The sequence below is a fragment of the Camelina sativa genome, chromosome 11 (assembly GCF_030686135.1).
Source record: "Camelina sativa cultivar CO46 ecotype springtype chromosome 11, ASM3068613v1".
Lineage (NCBI taxonomy): Eukaryota > Viridiplantae > Streptophyta > Magnoliopsida > Brassicales > Brassicaceae > Camelina > Camelina sativa.
This window is the reverse complement of record NC_141890.1, coordinates 47,170,005-47,197,428: the sequence shown is the minus strand read 5'-3', so window position 1 is coordinate 47,197,428 and position 27,424 is coordinate 47,170,005. Positions and strand designations below refer to the sequence as shown.

Genomic DNA, 27,424 nt, shown 5'->3' with positions numbered 1-27,424 from the left:
CTCTGATCTCAGTAAGCATTTTTGAGCCAGTCTTGCAGGAGCCGTTTATATTTTTTGCGATGGCTTTTGGCAAGCGTGGCATCTCGAATCTGTCTATCCAGAAGCTTGAAGAGGATGTGAGGGGGAGTTGCCGTGTTGTTGTGCAATCGAGCATTCCGCTCAGTCCAGATGGTGTATATAGTTGCCTAAGCCACAAGTCTTCGAAGTGTCTGAGTGCAAGTTCCGTCTGGTATGTCCAACCAACTTGAGAAAGCATTCCACGTGTGAAAAACAAATGGCCTGTACCCAAGTCGCTTAGTAATTAGAAGCCAGAGATCCTCTCTTAGTTGACAGTGCAGAAAGAGATGAACTCGAGTTTCAGGATGAAGATTGCAGATACAACAGCTGTCTTCGACATGCATTCCCCAGCTGGCCAATCTCGATCTTGTTGGAAGCCGGTCTAGGTGTGTGATCCATAACATGAAAGCATGCCTCGGAATTGCGCCTTTGAACCATACCTGATTTGTCCACCTGGGTGGTGGTTGACGCGGTCTGATAACTTCCCAGGTCTTCTTAGTGTTGAAGTGAACCAGTTCCTCTTCTTCGACTTTCCAGAAGAACTGATCCGACTCATTGCATAAAGAGGGAACCTGCTGTGTAGTGAGATGAATGAGCAGCAGTTCTGCTTGAGGAGAGCGTGCAGGTCTGAGTTGCCACCCGGGAGTAGTACACACATGTGATACCGTGCTCACTAGCGAGACACCTGTCTGGGAGGGACCCGTAGGCCCTAAAAAATCAATCAATGGACCAAACGGAGTCCACCAGTCGAACCAGAAAGATAACCTTTGGCCATTCCCTACCTCGGCACGAAGAAATCTCCTTGCTAGGGGTCGAAGGTGAAGAAGTGTTTTCCAGGTCCACGACGTTTGCTTTTTCTCATCAATTTGCCAGAAGATACCATCTTTTATCTTATTGTTTCTTATCCAGTCAGCCCAGAGAGAGTCTGTAGCGGTGTACAACCTCCAAATGAGTTTTAAGCAAAGTGTTCTGTTCCATTGCGCAATGCATCTGAAACCGAGTCCTCCTTCCTCCTTTGGCAAACACAGTGCTTTCCAGGCAACTTTCGCATTTGGTTTCTTAGTGATGTCCCCACACCAAAGAAACCGAGAACACATACTTTCAATCTTTCTCACACACCCTTTTGGAAGAATGAAAGCAAAGGCCCAAAAGTTGACTGTTCCGTAGATTACAGTAGCGATCAATTCTCTACGTCCGACATAAGATAAGGCGCGAGCTGACCAGCTTGTGAATCTGGAAGAGATTTTGTTAAGCAAAGGCATGTAATCACAAATCCTTAATTTCCTGTACATCAGAGGCAGACCAAGATACCGGATTGGGAGTGAACCTAGTCTGAAGCCCCGGGAGACGTTCTCGGTGGCTTCATCCTTGTTCACTCCTGCCCGAAATAGATCTGTCTTGTCCTTGTTCCTCGCCAAACCGGATATTGCTTCAAACTCTTTAAGGACATTTGTGATGTTTTGCAGGGATCTCTCTTGGCCGTCGAAGAAAACCATGAAGTCATCAACGAAAGCGAGATGAGTTACCTGAGGGTTGGAAGCTGAAGGATGGTGTCCTATAAGATTGTTGTTGAATTTTTTGTTTAACATCTGAGTGAACACTTCCATCGCTAGTGTGAACAGATAAGGTGAAATTGAATCCCCTTGTCTTAAGCCCTTTGCTCCCTTGAAAAAACCGCAAGACTCACCATTTACTGAGACAGAGAATGTTGGCGTTGAGATGCATTCAGTGATTAGCTTGACGAAATGAGGTGGAAAATTGAGAGCCTTGAGTGTGTTTGTGATGAAAGCCCAGTGAACTGAATCAAAAGCTTTTTTAAGATCAACCTTCAGCATGCCTCGAGTAGAGATATTTTTGAGGTTAAAGCCTTGAACTAACTCTGTTGCCAACAGAACGTTTTCTACCAGCAGTCTACCGGGAATGAACGTTGACTGTGTATTAGCAATGAGCTCCGGTAAAACACACTCAAGTTGAGTATTAATGTATTTCGTTGGATATTAATGATTTTTAAGACACAAAATGATCATTTGTAAGGACAATCAAGTTGGTTGGAAAAAATGGAGTGACTGGTTCAGTAATTTTTACGTACCATATTAAATGAGCTTATCGTATGGTTGTAGACCATCTTTGCTTTGGCCAATAAAAATTCACTAAATTTAAAGTTTTAATGATATTTGTTCAGGAATTACCGAGATGAATACAAATTTCAAAATTTATAAAACTCAAAAAGAATAGGGAGATTACAACCTTTTATATATTAATATAGAAATTCCGATCCAGACATATGTCGATGAAGAGTGGTTAAAAATAACAATATTATAAAATGCGAGTAAATGACAAAAAATAAAAGAACGTACGAAATTTACAACCTCTTCGAAACCATATGGGTGTCAAATGTCAATGAAGGAATCCTAGGAATCAGGCATACGACCTTTTTACAAGATGCCTTAATACTTCGCCAAATCAATGCAGCGATATATGTATATTTTAACACTTAGGTGATCATCTTAATTTATCTATGATAATCAATGTAAAATGTAATAATTTGTATGCTTTTCATAACTAAAACCCATGTTGTTTTCAAAGATGAGAAAACTCTAACTAAAACCCATACGTATACTATCGATCCTCGATCGTTATTATTTGAGTGTGAATCGTGGATCAGATGAAAGCTAAAACAATTAATAAGAAATTAAGAATATTAGATTAAAGATGGAAAAAGCTAAAAAGGTTAATAGATTCCATAAAAGAAGCAGTAGATCTTAGTTAATCACGTGACTTGATTTTGACGAATCAAAAAATTAAGTATACGAGTCACATGAGCTTTATTATGGAAAATTATAAAGAGTTTGTTATTCTATTCAAATACCAGTAAAAGTAACAATCCGCACATAGTGCAGTATAAAATAATTATTGAATGTTTTTACTGTAATTTTTATTTATAAAATCTATTATATTTATCAGTAATTGAAAAATCTAAAATTCGATTGTGTAGTATATATTTATTAAAAAAATATATAATAATTTAAATTTTAACCCGTGAGAATTATTATAATATCAATCTTATATTATTATATCATATGAACAAAGAGTTCTTAAAATTTATTTTAAAATTTTTATGAAAATATAATTAAAGGATATAATTAAGATAGAAAGAGAATATAAGATTTAATTTTGGGTGTTAATTGTATTTTTGGAAAAATACAATGGTAAATAAATGTAAATATTATTAAAAGCTGATGATAAATAAAAGAAATAATGTCCATAGCTCTATGAATGCGACACATCAGCATTTTCTGTGAGAATGCTTCTCTTTTAATATATAAGAGATATGACAAATTACCTTACATATATAACACAATTACTATTTTGTCGTATTCAAATGTCATTAGGTATTTTGTGACAAATTGTAAGCCACATGCACGGATCAGGAGTGGCTGTATCAGGTAGGTTTCTTACAATTGAGATAATGGGGCTGTTCGTTTGGTTGCCGCAAGTACTTGCGGCTGCGGTAGACGCAAGTATCGATGTTCGTTTTGTAGCCGCAAGTACCTGTGTCAAAACGCAGCGGCAAACGCAGCGTCTTGCGGCAAAAAATGTTGGACGTTAGTTAAATTCAGCATTTGCGATTAAAAACTAGCGTTAGATGTGGCAAATAACAAAAATACCCTTATTATTTTTGAGAAATCACAAATAAACCTAACCCTAAATATTCATCTTCATCGCTCCTTCTTCTCAGTCTCTCTTCACGGCGACAGCAAAGCTCCTTCTCTGTCTCTCTACACGGCGAAGCTCAGCAAAGCTCGACGTGAGCTCATTTTTTACAACAAAGCTCTGATCTGCTCTATATCTCTCCAGTCTCCATATCTCTCTCCCAATCTGTGAGTTTCTTTGTCTCTTTAATTCCCTCTCCATGTATATTGGTTTTTTGCTTCACTACACGACTTAAATTTGGGATTTGAATTATTGGGTTAGCATGATAAGGGTTAAGATTCATTGGGTTAGCATGATTTAGTTCACTTTCACCGTTCAACCACCAATTATCCTTTTTGTTTATGACTTCGTTTATTACTTTTCGTCCAATGTTTTGGTTTATTATTTTTGTTTTAATTTAGCTCATAATTTATCACAAAAAATGTTGTTATAATTATAGATTTGACTAAAAAATTATTACTAGCTAAATAAACATTCTTATGGTGGTAAATATATTTAAATTATATTTTGTTGATTCAAAATATAATTATACAAATTTATAAAAATAAAACAAGAATTAAATGTAAAACTGCCGCAGCGTCTATGAAACGAACACAAAACAAGCGGTAGCGGCAGCGACAACAAAACGAACATATTTCATGCGGCAGCGGCAACAAAACGAACAACAACCTGCGGTAATGTTTGCCACAGCCGCAGACGCTACCGTTGCCGATGCCGCTTGCGACAATGAAACGAACAGCACCAATAATGTGACATGTATTCTGTTTTTTTTAAGATAATATACGTCAAAATATTCGTTGATTTTTAAAATTTAAGAACAAGAAATTTTGTTAAAGTCTGAACTGAATTATTTTAAACCATTAATTTTGTGTATTCGCTAGTTTCTGTACTTATATACTTATAAAGACAAATAAAAAGATGATCTTTTAAGGGTCAATTTGCCAACTAGCCATATTTACATATATGATTAAGAATATAGCATACTATTTTGAAAAATTAAGTGAATAACATGAAGGGTAGGAAAAATTACCTTTGATGGTTTGGTGGCAATGGTGGCTGGAGGGTGGGTGGCCGGGATTACAACCGGAGGTGGTGGCGGCCGGAGGCCGGAGGTGGCGGTAGCCGGAGATCGGTGGTTGGTAGCCGGAGGTAGCGGTGGCCGGAGGTCGATGGTCGGTGGCTGGAAGTTGGTGGCCGGAGGTCGATGGTCGGTGGTTGGAAGTTGGTGGCCGGAGGTCGGTGGTCGGTGGCCGGAAGTCGGTGGCCGGTGGTCGGAGGTCGGTGGCCGGTGGTGGCGACGGCCGGTGGTGGCGGCGACCGGAGGCCGGAGGCCGGAGGTGGCAATGGCTGGTGGTCAATAGTGGTGATGGCTGGAGGAAATCTAAACCCTAGAGATTAGTTTATTGAGAACCCTAGGAGTGATGGTGGTTAAAAGGTTGAGTGGTGATGGTAGTGGTAGGGAATATGAGTGGTGGTGACTGGTATATATTACAATTTATACAAAATATATTAGTTTTTAGTAGTTAGAGTAGTTATGGAGTGAATTATAATTTGTTTTTAGGTTATAGGGTGCAATTCTCCATCTTTTAACCCTAAAAAAAAAAACAAGCCAAAGACATGAATCTGACTATCTGAGTATATTTGGAGAAAGAAGGATTTTTTTATGGCTAAAGTTGTAACAATTACTATATAAAGAGATAAGAGATAATGATAATATAAAAGTATAATTAATTATATGGTTGTGGTTTGTATGTAAATGCATAAATGCAGAAAGATATTCATATACTATTATGTTTTTTTTTCCGTTGCATTGGATCCCTCGCACAAAGTGCGTTTTCATTTCAATTTCTCTGATTCAGGACCCACATAAGTTTTAAATTACACTAATGCTATACATAAGTTTATAATGATTTAATACATTTTTATAACATTGCAGTTAGAATACATTGAACTTGCATGCTTAGAAACAAATTACCAGTCACGACATTAAATCTTGATCCTATATATAGTTCATCTAATAATATATTTACGTATTATCTAATAGAATTATTAAGACGCTTCACTATATGCGTTTATCATTATGAATTAGTGTGGGAGATAAATGAGACCATTTATACTAGTTAGTGTTGTTGTAGACACAATAATAATAAGACTGAGTGAGTGGGGTGGGATTTTTTATTATTATGCACAATAATATTAGAATTTTTTTAATAAATAGAAGTCGTCATTTTACGGTCTGCATGCCTCGCTCACTTGTCGATTTGGAGGTCTCGTCGCTAATTGTTAGTATATATATCAAGCGCACACGGCACACAAATATCAAACATACACTCTTATCAAGATCTCCATTTCAATTTCTTTGCTCCTTAATTATATACATCAAACATATGTACGATAATACAAACACGGTCACATATATACACGTATACCTCAATGTATTTATCGACATTTTGTTGTTGTTTCTGATATCATAGTGGTCATTATTTTTTTCTTTTAATATATTACTCTCTCTCTTTTCCTGTTTCTCTCCCTGTTTGTGAAAAGATGTCAAATATTAAGATCTTTCATTTATTCCCTGACGGCAAAGATATCTTAGCCATGCAACAACAACCCGAGAGTCTCCTAGTTCCATCAAAACCCGACTCTCCTGGTTCATCATCATCTCTCCCTCATCAAGAAAATCAATCTAAAAGACTACGAAACCAACAACAGGATCAAGAACAGGAGGAAGAACAAGAAAAGCTCCAAGATGGACCGAGAGGTAAACGAAAATGGGAATGTGTTGATGGAGCTTCTAGTGTAGAGATCCCAGAGACGCCGAGGATCTCGAACAGCGTGTGTTGTTGTCCTCCTCGGCCACCGAGAAAGCCCAAAGCTACTCCGGCGATGAAGAGGAGAGCCATGTGGGTAAAGAGATCGGTAGTTTTCTTAGATGTAGCTAGAGAGGTCGAATCCATGTTTCCTCCGTCTATTCTTCAAGACTTTGGTAAAAAGATTAAGAAAGCTAGATCTTAATCGATATACAATTTATCTGTATAAGCTTGATATTTTTTTTTTTGTGTTACCTATAATTTTATACGCTATATTATTGTGTTAATATATTATAAGGAAAACTAACGTTTAGGGTTTGGTGTGCTATTAATGTGATTATCTGAAACCAATAGTTAAGAATTAAACAAAAGTTTAGTGTTTTCTTGAAACAAATATGAAATCAAATTCCGTCTGTTTTTGAAATAATTTTGGTAAGAATATTGAGAGCTAGATCGTACGTGATCCATGTTCGATACGGTAAATACACATATAATTCAAAATACATGGTATGAGACTATGAGTGTATTGTTCATTTAAATTTTGCATGTATTCGATTTGGATGATATGATGCCTAATTTCTTTGACGTTAATTTAATATTATGACTACGTAAAATTTAAACAGCCAAACACAGAGTGCAATATAAATTGCGTTTACATTTTGGAACATTTTTAAGCGTATTAAAAAAAATATTAATAAAAGAAATTATATACATAATTTTTAGTGTGTATATATACCCACAATTACTAAAAGAAAGAGAGAAAAAAACTATAAAACTTATAAATAACAATTACTCTCAAACAGAAGAAGTAAGATGTATGGTATGTCTCTTCGCGTTATCTACTTAAAAAAAATAATAATTGGAGGATCCTAAGTTAAAAATGTCCACAAAACCCATGGATGGTTAATCTATCTCAATCAAGAAGTTGACTTTTTGAATGTCTTGGGGGTTAGGGAACTTTAAGATTGAATCTTGAATTTTCCAGTGTATTTGACTTTTGTCCCCCCACAAAAAGCAAACATGCGTTCGTGTTTGATCATTCCCACACATCCTATTCTTACCAAAAATATTCCCCTCTCGAGGTAAATCATACTACTATTATTTAATGATATTACTTTATATCTATAAATCGCACTTGATATATATACATTCAACTTAAAATAATGTAAATTTTCAAGTTGCTACCAAATTTTAGTCTAGTCCAACTTCGGTAATTTCAATGAAAAATGAATACTTCAAAACCAATAATTCAAAGAACTCTAAACCAATTATTCAGTAAAAATTCATAATGCACAATATATAGCAAACTAGCATAACGAATTTCCAAAATATAAATAAGATCACTGTTACGCAATACTCTGCCTTCTTTCACTTTGCGAGATGAAACACACATGTGGTCGATGTGGAATCACATAAGTATAAGGGATGCAAGGATCATGATGCTGAAACTTTCAGAAAAAAAAAAAAAAAAAAAAAAAAAAAAAAAAAAAACATGCATATTACAATCATATCCCAACCATCAAAAGATTTGTACGTGAAAACACTCGACATTGTTCCGCATGTGTAAGTGTAACATTGGAGCCAATTCTTCACTGAGTTTGGATTGTTGCAGCCTTGAGTGTAAATGGTCTTCTGTGAAAAAAGTGTTGTTTCCTTAAGGAAGTTTAGATCACGTTTCTAGAAGAAAATCTCATAACTGGATATTGGGTCAGAATCTATAGGAAATATGCATGCTTCACACGGTCACACCGAGTGCTTAATCTTATCAACAATGGTGTCGTCCTTGTGGAGCCTTAATATATGGTTTTCATTTTTCAAGGATAAAATGCATTATCAAATTCAAATCCATCATCACCCTATACTCTATCTAGTACTCTCTAAACATTCTTTTCTTTCGATTTTTTTTTGTTTATTCCTAAACCCATTTACTTTTCTTAAATGGGCCTATCTGTTCTAAACTCGTAAAAATACACGCGAAACGGCGTCGTCTAGAAAAACCAAAATCACCTTACGCAAGTTTTCAGACTGACGTTGTTTATGAATTGTGACAGTAAGCAAGCAAGCAAACCAAACATATATACGTCACTGAGAAGAGTTAACACTAAGCGACTGATGTGATATCTCTTTGCTCCTTTCCAAAATCGTGTTAATTAAGAAAGAAGACTTAGAAGATCATGCTTATCTTTGGATCGAGCCCTTTTGCAATGGCCAAATAAGTTATTCCAACTGAATCTAGACGAAATCACAAAACTACAATTGTTTAATTAGTTACGTTGTCTATTCAATCTTCATACACAGAACCCACCATAAGTATAAAAACAATCAACTATAAATTAACTAGTAATGGGCAGTTCAACACATCAACTGGTTATATTATTTTGTTTGTTGGCGACAAGTGGTGATCTTTAAAAATATGTAAAATAATGCATATCTAAATTCGAGTTTCACTGACTACTTCAGTAGTTCAGTTAATATGTCATACATCGCATATTAATTTACTTTAAACGAGATTACAGCTTAGAGGATTGAAGAGTGAAGACCTCTAAAGGTCCTCAACGTACGTATCAATGTGGAATTATGGATAGTCCTTTTTTTATATCTAAATGATTCGTTCCAGCAGTAGGTTTCAATGTAGATATGGTCTATTTGAAAATTGTTTGAAATTTTTTGTCTCGAAGTGTCAACGGTGGAGATTAGGCTTAGTCACTGACATCAGAGGTTTTGGACTCGTATTGGATTGTATTTTTAAAGTTTTGATACTTAAAATCTTTTGGCATCTCTTTCTACTAAACACTTTTTTGTTCATATTGAACTACTGATTATGACAGAACATCAGAAGACGTTATAACATCTGTTATAATGATTTTTTTCTTTCTGGTTGGTCGAGTACAGTCACATAGTTTTATCAAACAAATCATAAATATACAAAGGATTAACAAACCAATCATAGTCAAAGTATTTGCCAGAGTTGGCTCCAATCCAATGTCCAAAGCAAGATTTGAAAATACAATTTAAAAGTGGGGGCTATGAGGTTGACGTGTGTTCTTTCACGTGCCTCCATGTTCACATGTGTCATCTAATACATACATTTTTACGTAGGCCGTATGTGTTTATTATACCATTTGTCCGAACAACACACTACGTACGCATCTATAGTTTTTGTTTCATACAGGTGTTTTCGCTGCACTGTCTAAATTCTAAATCTAAATTGAATTTATATGTGACTTAAAAACATCCGATTACTCTCAAAAGTGATACAAAATAAATAAGAGTTTCTGATGAGAAAAATGTCGCTAACTAACCACTAATAAAGTCTTATGGTTAGTGGTCCAGTAAGACTTTTTGGCATACATTATAATAATGTGAGTTCAAATTTATTTCAGGTTTCTGGTTACCCTAATTTTTATTCTCCTAGATATGTGCTTCAGTTTGATACTTTTACAAATAAATTGCTGATTAGAATTATGAATTTTATACAGAAACGGCACATAGTAGTTAACTTAATCTATCTTGATGTTTGGGTTGTTGCTTTGGAACCGAACCAAAAATACACACATATAGGTGTAAGTAGGTATATTTCCTAAAAGCAAACTGTGGGGAAAAAAGGTAAGTGAAATAAAAACAAAAACCTTTCGGCGATACATCGCGTGATGCCTTGAATTTTTCTAGTTCAGACAACACAAAAAGGTTCTAGTAGTATTTTTCACTTGCAGAGTTTTTATTCAAAATAGAAAGCATCAAAATTTTAGTAATAATCACATACACTTGTGTTAATTTTATTTTTTATTTTTTTTAAAACTCATGCTTTATTGTGCCATAATTTACGGGCTCAAAAGCACTTGTACTAATTACAAATTTACAACACTTTTTATCGTTTAACTTCAACTTGTGGCGCCGTAAAGATTTGAATTATTAACCCCAACTTTCAAACCTAACACAATGTTACTTTAAACTATTTCTACAAGCTTTACACAAAATATACATATATTTATAGCTTAAAGAACTTTTAACGAGATTAACAAACAAGCATCTGCAAATTTTTCAGATTGATGATACGTACAGAAGAAATCATTCCCAACATCATAAGAATGAGAGAAACAAAAGATAAAGAATTCACACAATTTAGAAAAAAAAAAAAATTGAAATTCTTGAGAAAAACAAAAAACAAATTTCAACAAAAAATAAAAATTAGAGAGTAGAGAAGAAGAGACAGAGATGCTAATACTAAACAACAACCACTGTGGATTTTTGTTCTAACAACATTCTAAGATTTATACCTGATGAAGAAGTAGGAGAAAACGACACCGTTTCATTAGATTCTTGAATAATACTCTGTTTCTTCTCTCTGTTCATCGCAGGGGGAGGATTCATGAACTTGAGAAACGAACCTTCCGTTACAGTCGAAAGGTCCGATTTTGGAGAAGCTAAGCCTTCTCTTCTTTTGGCTTCTTCAATCAATCTCTTCCTCAGCTTCTCTTCAGCATCTCTCAAGAACTTGAATTTTGGTGGAGGTGATGAAGAAGACGACCTGAAGAACTTGTTAAACTCAAGCTCACCGTCTGATTCAAACAGAGGATTGAATCCATGGTGTGGGTAAGACTCCAAAGGAGATGATGGCTTTAGCGTACGAGGAGAAGCCAATGGAGTGAATCCAGGGGTAGTACAGTCATTGGGAACATCACTCAAGCTTCTTCTTCTTGATCTTGAACCCAATCTTGATCTCCCATCTTCAGATTCCAAATCTGCTTTCGTCTCTTCCATGATTGTGAAGAGAAACCTCTGGTTGTGAAGCTTCATGAGCTCTGCTTCAAACCCTAGATCTCCTCCGTTGAGATGTTTCATCAACCCAAGCTCCAAATCTTGATCCCCATCTTGGTCCCTTGAGATTTCACTACCTTCTCTTCCTCCATTGTTGCTGTGCTGTAAAGGTTGAGGCTTTTTGAAGCAGAAGAGCTGGATAAGTTCTTTGGCGTATCCGTTTTGTTGTTGTTCTTCTTCTTCTTTCTCCTCTTCGCTTTCTTGGCTTATGACTCTCTTCTTGTGCTTCTTCCATCTCAGAAGGTAATAGACTTCTGCAACAAGTGCTAATAGAAGAAACCCAAAAACTAAACTTAACCCAATACCTAATCCACTAATAGTCTTCATCTTTTTCTTCGACGCAAATTCTCACATCACATGAACACAAAACAAAAACCTTAAGTTTTTGGCTAAGGATTTGTGTGAATTTACAGAGGAATGGAGCAAGACTTGGTTACCATATTTAAAGATTTGAGGAAGAAAAACCTGAATGTGTGAAACTTTTGGATATTAGATATTTTTTAGACAGCGATTAAAATTGTGATTAGAGGAGCAAAGTAAGGAAACTTGCCTTGATGGTGAGCAGATATATTTAAGATTGAAAGAGAAAGATAGATTTTTTTTTTTTTTTTTTGAGTGATATACAAGAGAGAAGAAGAAGTTCTCTTTCACAGCAATTTAGGTTCACAAGTTGGGTTCTTTGTAAATACTTGGCACAAAAGGTCCCCAAGTCTTGGTGCCTTTAACTCAAAATTTAACCTAAAAGTCTAATTATTTGTTATTTGTCTTAAAGTAAAAGTAGTTGTTTGTATAATGATATGGACTTAAGGTTGGTTATGGTTATAACTTCTAATTTCCAAATACATTGTAAAACGTTATATACTAAGCTAATACTAAATCATATTGTTTACTCAGTATTTATTTGGATACAGTTTTCTACTAAAAATTGAGCTTACTTCATTTGATTTTTTTTTTTTTTGTAGAATATTATTTTAAATAGTAACAGGGTTGTTTTCATCAATATTTATAAAATTTTAATATTTTCTAAACATCAATAAACAGAGGTACCTGTTCTTTTCAGTTACATCTTTTGCATTTTGGTGTGAAAACATAATTTTGATGTATTGCCATAAAATAGTAATTTTGGTTATAATATAAATGTGTTTTTATGGTTACAATGATTGTACATGTTTCATTTTATATTTCCCGAAAATAAAATATTAGTAACGAATATTGATATATTATGTATAGACAAGAACTGAACGGTCCACGTTATAGCTATTTCTGTATTTTTGTTCAACTCCAAAATATTATTTAATAAATGCAGTTATTAGAAATATTATTAGTATTAATTAAAAAGAATTTCTGGTTTTTGGCTCCTGTCGAAATAAACAAAACAAACGACAGCTCCATATACAAATACATGCTACTAATATACTGTAGAGAGTACATGCTATTTTACATGTATTGTTTATGCTAGAGCTATTTTGTAATTTGTGTACTACTACAAATATAGTATTATTCCGTTAAAACCTTTTTCCAAGTTTCATATCTTTTGAACCTATTTTCAAATAATTACTTTTTCTTTATTAGAAGCAACGAAAAGATTTGTTTTTATTTTAGTTTTGAGCTTATACAGTGAATAAAACAGTCATAGACATGAACCGAAGATTCTCTTCTTTTTTTTTTTTTGTTGTCGATAAAAACCAAGATTCTCCTCCGCGTGTCTTCCTCAACAATATAAACTTTAAAAGTAGTTTACTCACATTACTTTTTTGGTCTGATTTCAAAATACGTAAATGAGAAAATAGCAGTTTTAATATTATAGAATTAGCAATATATACAATATTGAGTTTTGAGTTTTTTTAAAAAAAAAGTAATTACACTTGATGAAGAAATTACACTTTCACTTTTGTTTGAAGAAGTTTACAGAATTAAAAAAAAAAAAAAAAAAAAAATGAAGGGTTGTGAGGAATAAATAATTGAAGAAGCCACGAGGGGAAACCTAGAAAATATGATTGGATAAGATAATAAATAAGACAGAACCAAAGGTTATAGACAACCGTCGCCCACAAACTCATTATAGCTGGTTTGTTCTCCTCTCTTTTGTTTTGGATTCCAATATTATCGGTGATTTTTAAATTAATTATGATGTAGTATTATTTACAGACAGAAATTGTGTTTTCACATTCACTCTTTGCTAATTTTTTGTTGTTTCTTTTAAATTTCTACATACAACACACAAAAAAAAAACATCACACAAAAATAATATATTTGTTTTAAAAAAGTTCATTTTTAACTTTGTCAAGAAAATGTATTTTATATATTATTTATCTTTTCATAAGAATTGGCTTAAACTTATAAGTTTTGTTTAATGAATATAAAACATATACATATAAGTTCCGAGAAAAATATCTAATCGGTATCTATAAGAGGCTTTGTTCTAATTTGCTAAAAAGAAGACGATGGATTGAAACTCTACGGACTTTTAATTTCTCTGGGCTTTTCTTCTAACTTTTCATTTGGGCCTTACAACAAACCATAGCCCATCTTCATCATCAGTCCATAACCAGGTAGCTTCAAATAAATCGAAGACTCAGCTGAAGAACAGGAGTTTAACCGAGACCAAAAAAAAACCTCACAGCTAAGTTAAATCTAGGGGTGGACATTTACACTCCAACCATTCAGTTATGCTTCTTCTCAACCCAAATGATTCTGTTCGGTTTGGGTTAAAACCGAACCAGTAATCGAATGTGTTTCTTAAATTAATTAAAAATATTATTAAAATTATAAAAATGTGATCTTATCTATTACCACTTACATTTTATTATATTTTACATTATTTTAACTTTTCTAATAAAATTAACTAAATATAAATATAAATTTAATTATATTTAATATTAGGTTTTAATTTTAATTTTCTATCTTTTCTAATTTATTTGATTAATTAACTATTATAAAATCATAATCAATTTTATTTTGTTATATTAATTGATTCTTAAAACGAATTAAAACTGAACCAAACTAAAACCAAACCAAACCGAACTGAACCGAACATAAACCGACCCGAACACAAACCAAACCAAGTTTGGTTAGAGCTTTTACAAAACCGAACAAACCAAATCGAATCGAATCCAAACCGAACCTGAACTTAAACCGAAATGCCCACCCCTATTTAAATCAGTCGGATCAGAAGACCCAGAGAAGAGATTACTTATTAACAGCAGTTGGAGCGTGGCGTGATCCTCCTCATTGATGGTTTATTTAAATCAGATTTCAAATTTTCAATAGATATTTTTCGAGCGTTGTGATTATAATGAGCTAGTTGTATCAACTAGCAAGTGACTTGCTTTACTAACTTGTGTGTTTATAAGATCTATATTAGATAGAGCCATAGAGGTAAATACGAAAGAATTAATGCTAAAATTTATATACAGCGTAAATTTAAAAGGTGTAATAAAAAAGGAATACATATATAATATCTCAAAATTTTGACCTTTGCTTGTTATTGGTTATCTGTTTCGTTTGTTGTAGACCTTTGCTTATTTATATTTTAATCTTTATAATTTTTAATTTAAACTAAAAAAGTCATACACAATACTTCTTCCATTTCATAATATAGGATGTTTTAGAAGAGTTATTTTATTTTATAGCATAAGATGTTTTTTAATTTCTATATAACTTTAAAATTAATTTTATATTTTATATTATGAAGTCTTGTTTATAATTGATTGATTTTTTTAAAGTAATCATTTCTTAATTTACGTGTTTTTTCTTAAAACATTCTATCTTTTGAAAGAGAGAGACTATCCAATCTTCAAGAACAGTGCAATTAATAAACTTCACAGATTTTTTTTGTTTTTTCTGAAAAATAAACTAGATAGATGAATAAAAGAAAGGGAAAATTGATTTAAAAGGACATTTTTTCTTCAATTTGTCCCATTATGCTTTTTTTTTTTTAAGTTTGGTAGAGTAGGTTTTAAAATACAGAAAAACTCAATTATACCCTTAATAACTCAATTAAACTCTTAATTGTAGAAAAAACCAAAATTTCCTTTTTCTGTATTTTTTCTTTTTTGTATACTTCCTAAATTTAATAAAAAAAAATACTTCTTTTTTTTAAGGGAAAATTGATTTAAAAAGACATTTTTTCTTCAATTTGTCTCATTATGCTTTTTTTTTTAAGTTTGGTAGAGTAGATTTTAAAATACAGAAAAACTCAATTATACCCTTAATAACTCAATTAAACCCTTAATTGTAGAAAAAACCAAAATTTCCTTTTTCTGCACCATGATCAGGTTGTCTCTTTCTCTTGCAACCTGACTCTTCGTCATTAACAGCTTGCATACTCTCACCACTCTTTGTTGCACTAGAAAAAACCAAAATTTCCTTTTTCTACAATTAAGGCTCCATATATCCTTGATAGCTTTAAGACCTCCTAGATACCGGCTCCACCTCTTGCAAAAGTCTCACTATACCTTTTCTAAGTTGGTTTTGATATTATTTGTTTGTTTTTTTTGGAGTTTAGACTAGATCAATTCGGATGCATGGCTCGAGTTTGGAAACAAACCATTTGAGTTTGAGTTTTTGGAGGTTAGAAACTTAAAATTTAATATGATAAATATAAAAGTTACGTTTGGTTTTGGTTCAGGTTCTTTCGGACTTGGATCAAATTAATATATATTTTCAGAACTACTAAATATCCAATTTTTTCTGCAAATAAACAAAAGTTTTTAGGTAAAATTCCATATTTTCGGGTAAATCAGATAAATTTGGAGTTTTGGATATTCAAATAAAAAAATTTGGGTATTTGGATCCTAAATTATTAGTATATATTTCATATATTTTTGGATTTAAGTTTGGCTCCAGTTTAACTTTTTGGAACGAAAAATTTAGGATCTGAACGAGTAAATCTTTTTTTTTTTTTTTTTTTTTTGTCAAAACCCGAATCGGTATTATTGATTAAAAGTCGGTACAGTGGGTAGAGAAAATCAATGCTGATTTAGCTACCCTATCGTCTTTTCATTAAACTCTCTTCGGATAAAAGTAAAAAAACAAAAATCGAATTTGAGAGGTAACTGAAGAATGTTGTGTTGAATCCCGTAGAGTTCCTTCGAGGAAAACTCTGAATGAAGTGCTTTGATCAACTGTTGTGAATCTGAAGCAAAAGTGATTCTCGTGATGTCAAGTTCCTAGGCCTGGTGGATTGCGAGAAGGAGAGCTGTGGCCTTGGCCACTAACGGAGAAACAATGTTTTGGGCGGTAGAGCTACCGGAGATATCAGATGTGGGATGGTTGTCAATGAAGACCCAACCAAATCCTGCTTCTTTCGTGTCTTCACGCCAGACTGCATCAGTGAAGCAGTGGGTTGCATCATGTCGATGCGAGAGATTTTCTTGGATCTGGGATGAGAGGTTGGATGTGGGCGGTTGTTCCTGCGCCTAGAACCACTCCTTTGCATTAATGATAGCTGAGGTTAGAACTTTTGCAGTAGAGATTTGTCGGTTTTCAAAGATTTTCTTGTTGCGGGAGGTCCAAAGCATCCACATTAGCCGGGGAGCAAGGGGACCCTTGCCAATACCCGTGGGTGGGAGGCAAACCAGCTTGTTAACACCACAGAAGAGGTCAGTGATTCGCGATATGTGAATAAAGTGTTTAAACGGGGCAAGATCCCAAACTGCTTTGGCAAATGGACAATGAAAGAAGAGGTGGAGACCCGATTCCTCTTCGTTACAATGAGGGCATCGTGCAGTTGGGCTAATTCCTCTCAACTGTAGGTTCTGACCAGTGGGTAGAGCGTTGTTTAGTGCTTTCCAGATAAGGAACTTTGATTTTCGCGGACAGTCCAGATTCCAGACATTCTTCAGCCAGTTAAAGTCATTGGCATTAACATGCGTGTTTGAGCTTAGAAACTCACTTTTTGTGGCCTTGTGATAGCCCAATTTTGCAGTGTAGTCTCATGACTTTGTGGACAGCCAAATGTATCTATCAGGAGCTCCCAGTTTGCTAGGGTGGAGGGTACGGATCTCATGCTCAAATTGGGGGATAATTTGCAGGATTTTTGATCTATCCTATGATTTTGAGATTGGGCAGATAAGCTCCGACACTATCATGTTCTGAGATTGCTCTGTGGGAGGCCCCATTGGGGTGATAAGAGATGATGTAGAGATCCAGAGATCATACCAGACTCGAGAGGTGGCTCCCGAGCCTATCGTCCTTCCCAGTTGGTTCTTAAGGAGATCACAACCCGCGCAGATCCCCCTCCAACCATGTGAGGTTGTTGATGAGACAATGCACTCAAGAAAAGGTACTGATTTACAGTATTTTCCAAAAAGGATCTTGGCTAGTAGGCAGTTTGGTTTGGTGAGAATTCTCCAGCTAACTTTCGGAAGCAGTGCATCATTGAAACTGGTAATATCCTTGAAACCCAACCTTCCATCTCTCTTAGATTTAGTCATTTTGTTCCTTGCAATCCATGACATTTTCTTTTGATCTGTAGAGTTATCCCACCAAAACCGGGTCATAGCTGATTGGATTCACATACAAAGAGACACCAGTATCTTGAAACATGACATGGTATAGGTCAGCATTGCAAATAGGACTGCTTTGAGCATGGTTGTTTTGCCATCAGTGGAGAGGCGCCTTGTGGACCAGCTTAGAGATTTCTGTCGTATTTGATCAATTATTTGGTTGAACAGATCACATTTCTTTCTCCCAAACATTTCAGGTAACCCTAAATATTTACCAAGTACACCTGCTCTTTGAATTCCTAACAATTGTTGTGCAATATTCTTTGTTGACTCAGACGTCTTCGAGGAGAAGGTTATAGCCGATTTTTCCTTGTTAATCATTTGTCCTGATGTTGTTTCATATTTCCGTAGGATTTCCATCAGGACTCTGCAACTGTTGGCGTCTGATCGGCAGAAGAACATGGTGTCGTCTGCGAACAGGAGATGGTTTATGCGGGGGCATCCAAGAGCGACTCTTATCCCAGATAGTCTTCCATCATGCTGTGCTTTAAGGCAGAGGCTTGAAAGAACCTCACTGCAAAAGATAAAAAGGTATGGGGACAGCGGATCGCCTTGTTGAATTCCTCTTTGTGGTACCACACTTACTTGAACTGAATCCATTAGGAGAAAGGAGTAGGAAACCGTAGATATGCATAGCATAATCCATTGAATCCATTTTTGGTGAAACCCCATCCGTTCCATGACTAGTTTGATAAATTCTCATTCAATTCTGTCATAGGCTTTACTCATATTTGTCCTGACAGCCATGAAGCACCGGTTGGTAGCCCCAGAGGTTTTGAGGTAGTGCAGAGCCTCATGTGTGATCAACACATTGTCCGAAATGGCTCTCTTCGGTACAAAGGCTGACTGGTTCTCAGAGATGATGTTAGGTAGCACAGGTTGTAGTCTCTTTGACAGTAATTTAGATATTATTTTGTAAAAGACTGTGCACAAAGCGATAGGTCTATACTCCGTCATCTTCTGAGGACTCTGGATTTTGGGGATCAGTCTGATGTGTGTTTTGTTGATCGAGCTCTACAGGTTTGAAGAGGTAAAGAATCCCTGGACCTCAAGAACTATATTCGGTCCCACAGTTTCCCAATTTGATTGGAAAAAACTTGCAGAACAACCATATAGGCCCGGTGCCTTGTCAGCATGTATCAAGAAACAAGCTTGTTTTATCTCTTCAGCGGAGGGGATTGTAATAAGTGATCGGTTTATGTCATCAGAGATACATGGTTTGATAGCTCATCAAAGTAGTCAGTTATTACTTGCAAGATTTTATCTTCCTGATAAACCGCATCCCCGATTTTGTTTTCGACTTTTTTTATGGTGGTTCTACCTCTGGTGACAGAGTGGAAGTATCCTGTATTTTTATCACCTAGGGCTAGCCATAACAGTCTACTCTTCTGCTTCCATAATTTCTTTTCAGCTTTATATGCTAAAAGCAGGTTGTTATTGATGCAAGAGATATCATTTTGTTCGACTTCAGGACTTGACATCACCGCATCCAGTTGGTTCTTGAGTTTTTCTATCACCTCTCTACTGCTTCTATACTTGGCTTTTGACCAGGTGATAATTTCAGTTCTGCATCGTTTTATTTTTTCCTCAACATCTTTATTCGCATCATGAGACCATGCCTCTCTAATGATTTTTGAGACCTCCTCATTTGATCTCAATCTTCGGTCATAACGAAATATGCCTTTTTCTTTCGTTTGGTAAGGTCTAGTTGGGTGAGAAGAGGGCGATGATCTGATCCTTCAAAGCGTAGGTATTCACTTCGGTTGAAAGGATAAATTTCTGACCAACTTCCATTAGCCATAGCACGATCAAGGCGATAAAACACTAGATGCTCATTACGTTTCCTCCTCCATGAGAGAAAATTGCCTGAGTGTCTTAGATCAAACAGATCACATTCTGCCATGAGTGAACGAATATCAAAGAAAGTTCCTTCATGGCGAGGTAAACCTCCTTATTTCTCCGAGGCGTCGATAATATCATTAAAATCACAGTTAGGAACCATGGTTCTTCTCTATTTATCCCCAGACTAGTGAGTGAGCTCCAAATCTCTTTCCTTTTCGACCTGTCGGGTTCACCATAGACAAAAGTGGCAAAGAACCACTTTCCTTCTGCCTTGATATTTGTATCTATAAAATTTTGGCAGCTTTCTAAGATTGTGATCTCAATATCATTTTTCCAGAACAAAGCTAAGCCCCCTCCACCAGGGCTATGGGAGGAGACCAAGTGATTTGATGGGTACTTCATCCAGCTTAGAGAGTTTAGCACTACATCATCTGAATGCTTGGTCTCAATGAGGAATAACACTTCAGGTGAGATTGTGGAGTGCATCTCACGAAGCCGCTGGCCTGTTATGGGATTCCCCAGCCCACAACAGTTCCAGCTCAGAATCTTCGAGGAAAAGGAAGGGGTGGATTGTGAAAATCCACCTTCTTCTTTACCATTGTTGGTATCAATCTTCCCCTTGGTTCCTCATTTGCATTTTTGCTCGTCTGTCCTTTATGGGTTGATCTTATACCCTTAGATTATCTTCTTTTTGGTGAGTTTTGGATGAAATACTTATTACGTTTACTTGATTTTGCTCCAAATAGCTTCATAGGACTTTTGTTTTACGGTTTATGAAGAGGAGGTCGTCCTCGTTTTTTCTTTGTGGGAGCTCCATTTGTGTTTTGGGTTTCAGAGGGAGGTAGAATCGCATCCTGGCTAACAATGGGCTTAATACTTGAGAGTCTCAGGGGGAAGCTTCGATGCCAGCGTCATTTGATCTCTGTTTTGGGCCATGAAGTTATCCTATGGTGTATAGTAGTTCCTTTGGGGTTCTTTCGATTCAGCCGGCAATTTTGGGAGGGAGGTATGCTCTAATTTTTCTTTCTCCACAATAAAACCCGGGTATACATTTTTCTCGTGTGTCAATCTCATGCAGTAAAGGCAGTGGTTTTTTAGACTCTTGTACTCTAAGGAGATATGGGTTTCACTCCCTTCCTGAAACTCCACTATTGTTTCTTTTAACAAAGGGTGTAGGTCATTGATGAGCACCTGTAGTTTCACACTGGAGGTGGTGATATCCATATCTAGGAGTTCTCCGATCTCTTCTCTGATTGCCTGGAGCATAGCAGTTTGCCAATAATGTTTTGGGAGGCTCTGGATCTCGATCCATAAGGGGATCTGCGAGGGAAAGGTCTCAGAGATAACAAGTTCCCATCTTTGGAGGATGATCATCCACTAGTCTTTGTGGTATGGTCTGTTTTCTAAAACCTGTTTCAAGTCTTCTTCCAGCTCAAATCTAAACTGGAAACATCCTTTGCCTAGATCTGAGCTTGTGGCTGTGCCTTTTAGGTTCCATTGAGTGGGAAAGAAAGTAAGGAGGGACCACATCCGCTGCATGGGGGGGTTTGTAAGCCTTCCGATCAAGGTTAGAGAGTTTTCCTTGATGAGTTTCGTGGTATCCAGAGGTGGTGCTCTAATTCGCTTACAAGGGGGAGGGGAGAATCCACCCTCTATAGACTTTCCTTTCAGGTAATGGGGTATACAATTTTCCATTGGCATAGGGTTTGAGGGAAAGACACAAGAGGTGGGTTTCAGATAGGGTCAGGTTACTTAAGTGTATGAGATTTTTAACAGGTGGTGAAAGCTTGAAAATATGATGTTAGAGGGCCAAAAAGAGTAGAGAGCAAGGAAAGTTACCATTAACCAGAGGGAGAGAAAAGCGACGAGCTTGAAATGTGGATTTGGGTGATAACCGTTTTCCCGTTACCGGAAACTTCATCGGAGGGGGGGGGGGGGGGGCAGCAGTCAACGGCTCCAAGTTCAAACTCTCGTTTATCCACTGGATATTACCGTTATTGGTACGATGGGGTGGTTGAGATCCGGTTAATAAGAAAAACCATGCTTTCTTTTGTCCACCTGGTTAAATTTGCGTGAAAGTGTTGTTACTTACTATGAACGAACGAGTAAATCTAAAATTTCAAATTTGAATATAAATAAAAAAAATTGGAATAATTTTGGTTCAAATTTGTATTCCAATTTTATTGCCGACATATAATTGAGATAATACTTTCGGATCAGGCCCGGTTCATAAGAGCAGTGAGAGAGGAGCGAAGGCCAAGGGACACCCAAAATTTAGAAAAATTCCTTCAACAAAGAGGACAAAAAAAAAATAGTGTGTAAAGGGTCCAAAAAAATTGGTTCACCTAGGGTCAAAAAAACATTGAGACGGGACTGTTTCGGATTTGTCCAAATAAAAGAAAGATATATATTTGGAAGATAACAGAACAATGGCGACTAACATGCAGACGGGTTACAACAGCTCTTCGACTTAAAATAATAAATATAGTAGCACACGAAGAAAAAGTAACATGTACATACGAAAGAGTACGATACATGTAGTATATGTAACAAGTAAAATTTTGAACAGTTTTGGTTCAAATAATTCTAATTTTATTGCCGGCATCTAATTTATATTATACCTTTGACTTTGTCCAAATAAAAAACAGACATATACTTGGAAGATAACTGAACAATGACCACAAATATGAGCTTTTCGACTAAAAATAGTAAATATAGTACACGAAGAAAGTAAATGCACGTATAAAACAGTACAATGTGTGTAGTATATGTAAAAGTAAAGTTTTTGGTATATGTAAAAGCCGAAGAGGTAAAGTTTTCAAAACAGTTTTTATTTAAATTTTTGATTATAAGTTTATTGTGGACACCTAATTTAAATAATATTATTAGACGAGACCATATAATCTGCTTTGTTTTGAATCTAAGCGAATGTATGAGTTTTGGTCCGAAACGTCTTAATTGTTTGAATAAAATATTTTCGAATTTGTCCAAATAAAAAAGATATACTTAAAAAAATAGTGGGACAATGGCCACGAACATGCAAACGGGTTATAACAGTTCTTCGACTGATAATAGTAAGCATATCACACAAAGAAAGTAGCATGTAGGTACAAAAGAGTACAACACGCAGAAAATATCATGTACCTATAAAAGAGTATAATACGTGTATTAATGTAAAATGACAACTTATACATACGTGTAAATGTTTGGCTACAAGTGTCTCTTTCTCCCAAGGACACCACACATTTGAGAGACAAAATTGCCTTTTACGGCAGTCATACACGTATGATATGCTTCTTGTATTGTACTAATAAATATATGGTTCAACTAAAAGTTAATTCACCAACGGAGGGAAAATGGTGCCGAGCAAATATATTAGATAAAAGCCCTCTTTTCAAAATTTCCATCTAATATTGATTATGCCCCATAAAATCGTTAGAAACAACATTTCCACCTTGATTAATGATTAATTTCTATCTAGCATCGATTATCCAATTATATCTATCTAATTTGATTATAATTCGTCTAATTTGATTATAACTCGTCTAATTCAATTACTTACTGTTTAGTTTTGTATATAATAATTATTTTTATAGGCAAATATAAATCAAATATATTTTTTTTATTTAGACATTTAAATTAAGAGTTTATGATGTTTTACAATAACTAATGTATAAACTTTTAATGATAATCATAAATTTTCTTTTAAAATTACGTTTTTACGTGATTACCATAATTTTAAAGACAATACTATAATTTTATATTTTATTTAACATAAACAGAATTATACATATATTTAATACTATATATTTTTATTTTATTATTAATTTAATAAAATAACCCTAAAACTAGTTCCCGATTAATTCCCATTTAATCTCCGATTTTCTCGCTAGGTGCTAGGCCCACCCCAACTGCCCGACTAGCATTTAGCGATTTTTAAAACAGGGGATAAAAATATATAAAATACACAGGGTAAATATAATTAATGTACTTCACATTGATACCAAATATATATATATATAATATATATATATAAATATTTATTAATATTTTATTAATATTAATATATATATATATAAATATTTATAAATAATTAATGTATTTAAGAATGTTTCTGAGATGATTGGAGGGACAATGCTACAAAATTACTAGAAAAATTATTAACATCTTTTGTACTACATGCAGTTACCTTAAATTGACTTTTTTTTTTGTTCATAAAGAAAGAAGAATTGATTATGAGAAGTTCTATATCGATCTAATTTTTATTATTATTATTAATGAAACAATACAATTAATAAAAGAAACTCAACATTAATAATTAAAATATGTGTTGATTTAAAAGAAAAAAAAAATTCTATGAAAGGTCATTTTTGACGTACCAATTTAAGTAAGATTAGTTTACAAAATACAACTTCTGGTGTATTGTGAATTTCTACGTAAGGAGTTATATTTATGGTGAATAGTGAATACTAAATATTCTATAAAGTAAGCGAAAATAATATTGAAAAATACTAGCAAAAACTCGATATATTTACTTAAGGTAGTATATTTGTTAGTATTTTACAATATCATTTCCATTTTAAACCATTAAAATTTATAATAAATAAAATCGCCATCGTGAATTATCATTCTTATCTGGATTAAACGAAAACAAGAAGTAAAATATATATGCAGAACGAATCAAGTGGCTTCAATTTCATTAAAACATGGAAATCAATGAAGAGAGTGTCATATGTCTCATTCTTTCTCGAGGCAAATCTCTGCTCCTATAGATTCGTAGGTGCCTATGAGACTCAAATTGAAGCCATGCATGTCTTTTGCTTTCACAATTTTTGTCATTCCCCATGCCAACTTCTCACAAATTCTTACAGTATTTGCATATATATGTACATATATATTGCACATTTCCATATCTAAAGTTCGTGGCGTAATACGATGACCTTTTAACTAATTGATAGCTAGTCGTATAATGGCTTCCTTCTGGTAGTCAGAAATCAGGACTGTGTAAACTTCAATTCTGACTTTATATTTGACTAGTCTAGATTTCAGTTTTGAAGCTAAATTATAAAACATCTGACTATAATATTGTATTTATACATATAAACAACATATATATGCTCTCCATAAGTTTTGAATACAGTACGAGACAGAGGTATATATCTGTAATTAGAAAATTTGTAGTATATGCTACTATTAATAATTTTAAAGTTATGTTTTTTCTTTTTAAGTTGCAGTATGTTTTTTTGTAGTATTTATATAAATTACTTATAGTCCAAATAAAGGTTTGTGTATAGGTTACGGTGATTTTGCCGCTCAACTAATTTAATGTATGCTAGTAGTATATTTTCGAAACTCTAAATTCTAATGAGAAACATATGAAAATGTGTGATACATATCTCGTACGGATATCGATAACATTACTCTATCTGAAAGGAAATGACATGTCCAAATCTGAACTCGCAATTTCCTCTTCACCGAGGAAAATTATAAGGTCGACATTGGATTCACGAAATGCGACCACGAAGCAAAACAAGTAAGCCACTAGAGTTTTCTAGTTTTTGACGGTTTACCAAATATAATCAAGAATTTGTTTCTTTGCTCGGAACTTTTTGAATCTGATCGTTAAGAAATCGAAGAGCCAAGCGACTCTCGACTTCATATTGTCGTGTTATATGAAAGAAAATATGATATAATATAAGATTTGTCAATTTCCGAAGCAAACTAGATACATAGGCCTTCTCATGACCTACAAAGAACACAATCCAACCAGCTATCTTTTGCCGCCCTATTATATTTAACGTTCGTATTTATCCTTACTATCTCTTACATTTCCAAAACTTTAATGGCTCTTCTTCATTATAACACTTTCAAAAAAACATTCGTAATCCCCATAAAGATAAGGGCCGGGTACTTAAATTTGCGTAGGAAAATATTAATGTATAGTTATAGAAAATTTGACATTTTTTTTTTCTTTTGGTTAAAGATGTCAAATACTAACTACTACTGTTATCTTTGTTAGTAGCCGCATATATTATAAACTGCTGCAAGATTTTAGAAATAATAACCAGAATAGATCCAAATTATTATTTTTCTTTCTATTTGTCTTCTCATAAAAAAGTAGCCTCTTTTTTACCATCTCAGCCGCTCCACGCGATGTTTTCAGAGTCCCTAGCACAAAATACAACACGCATGTCACTATCTCTCTCTTCATTTGACTCTGTTCCACTCCCTCACTAAAGTTGGCACTATAAATATGAGAGCCTCCCCATGAATTTCATGCATCATTCAACCCCAAATGCATAAATCCCATTTAAACCCTAATCCTCTCAAAAAAAAAAAAGATAGGTCTTTTAACCACACTTAAATGGAATACGAAGGTAACGCAGGAAGTAACGCAAGTAGTTCAAGATGGAATCCAACGAAAGATCAGATAACGTTGCTAGAGAATCTTTACAAGCAAGGGATACGAACTCCTAGCGCCGATCAGATACAGCAGATCACCGGCAGGCTCCGTGCGTACGGCCATATCGAGGGTAAAAACGTCTTCTATTGGTTCCAGAACCATAAGGCTAGACTACGTCAAAAGCAGAAACAAGAGCGTATCACTTACTTCAACCGTCTCCTCCACAAAACCTCCCGTTTCTTTCACCCTCCTCCTTGCTCAAACGGCACGTAGTTCTCATCCTTATTCTTTCTTACGTAACTTCGCCGTTCTTTCTATTATATAATTTTTCAATAAAAACGTCGACCATAAGTTATTTTGTGGACGTACTGCGTTTATTTTTTTTGTTTCTGTAATAAAGATAAAAGACTTTTGAGTTATGTTATTAAACCATGTGAATTTTGATCTTAGAAATATTTTGAGACGTCTATTAAGATCAGTTTATGTTATCTTTCGTTGTTATCAACAAAATTGAGAATCGCTAAATGTCTTTATTTATTTATTTTGGTTTTCTGGTTATGAAGTGGGTTGTGTTAGTCCCTACTATTTACAGCAAGTCGGTGATCATCATATCCACCAACATGGAAATGTATACGGAAACAATCTTCTTCACAGAAACAATGTGGTGATTCCGAGTGGTGGCTACGAGAAACGGACGATCACAGATCATAAGAAACAACAACTCGCAGACATAACAGCAAGAACTACTAGAATGTCCATGTCTTCAAGATTTGACCGATTTGCCCTTTGTGATCACTTTGACGGTGAGGGCATTAACGTCAATTCTGGTGGACGGAAGACGCTTCCTCTATTCCCACTTCAGCCTTCGCATGGGACTAGTGACGCTGGTGCGGGAAATTCCTGTTTTGCCCCTGGGAGTGATATTCCGGTGGTATGTTTCGGCGATGACGGTGGACGAGAGCAGCCGTTTATGATCGACTTCTTTTCTGGTGGTGGTTCTTCTAGTCGTTTCGATAATAATGGAAATGCGCTGTAACGACTACTGTTCAATATGTTTTATTTTATCTTTTTTTTTTTTGGAAAGTTTTCTTTTTGGTGAACTGTTTGGAGATAAAAGTTTATTTTCATGATTTAATCTTTTCGTAGTTTAAAAAAAAAAAAAAAAAAAAAAAAACAAACGGAAGAAATTGAACATTTGAAAATTGAAACGAAATGTAACATTAACATGATCCAGATGAACTCAGAAACATTTTCAACGACACGAAATGTAA

At 34.8% G+C, this 27,424-nt stretch overlaps 4 protein-coding genes across 4 annotated transcripts; 2 read left to right on the top strand and 2 right to left on the bottom strand.

The window, feature by feature from the left end:
- Positions 1-6,065: 6,065 nt before the first annotated feature.
- LOC104726518 (cyclin-dependent protein kinase inhibitor SMR14) lies at positions 6,066-6,909 on the top strand. Its single transcript, XM_010445386.3, has one exon. It carries the CDS (start codon positions 6,316-6,318, stop codon positions 6,784-6,786), a length of 471 nt encoding a protein of 156 aa, XP_010443688.2. The 5' UTR covers positions 6,066-6,315; the 3' UTR covers positions 6,787-6,909.
- Positions 6,910-10,596: 3,687 nt separating this feature from the next.
- Positions 10,597-12,162, bottom strand: LOC104726517 (uncharacterized). Its single transcript, XM_010445385.3, has 2 exons — positions 11,950-12,162; positions 10,597-11,864 (listed from the first exon to the last, which is right to left on the bottom strand). Exon 2 carries the CDS (start codon positions 11,724-11,726, stop codon positions 10,806-10,808), a length of 921 nt encoding a protein of 306 aa, XP_010443687.2. The 5' UTR covers positions 11,727-11,864; positions 11,950-12,162; the 3' UTR covers positions 10,597-10,805.
- A 6,942-nt stretch (positions 12,163-19,104) lies between these two features.
- LOC147935529 (uncharacterized) lies at positions 19,105-19,811 on the bottom strand. Its single transcript, XM_087473044.1, has 2 exons — positions 19,693-19,811; positions 19,105-19,645 (listed from the first exon to the last, which is right to left on the bottom strand). Exons 1-2 carry the CDS (start codon positions 19,809-19,811, stop codon positions 19,105-19,107), a joined length of 660 nt encoding a protein of 219 aa, XP_087329170.1.
- Positions 19,812-26,048: 6,237 nt separating this feature from the next.
- LOC104726516 (WUSCHEL-related homeobox 2-like) lies at positions 26,049-27,210 on the top strand. Its single transcript, XM_010445384.2, has 2 exons — positions 26,049-26,418; positions 26,717-27,210. The coding sequence occupies exons 1-2, from the start codon at positions 26,115-26,117 to the stop codon at positions 27,187-27,189; spliced, it is 777 nt and encodes a 258-aa protein (XP_010443686.1). The 5' UTR covers positions 26,049-26,114; the 3' UTR covers positions 27,190-27,210.
- Positions 27,211-27,424: the final 214 nt, after the last annotated feature.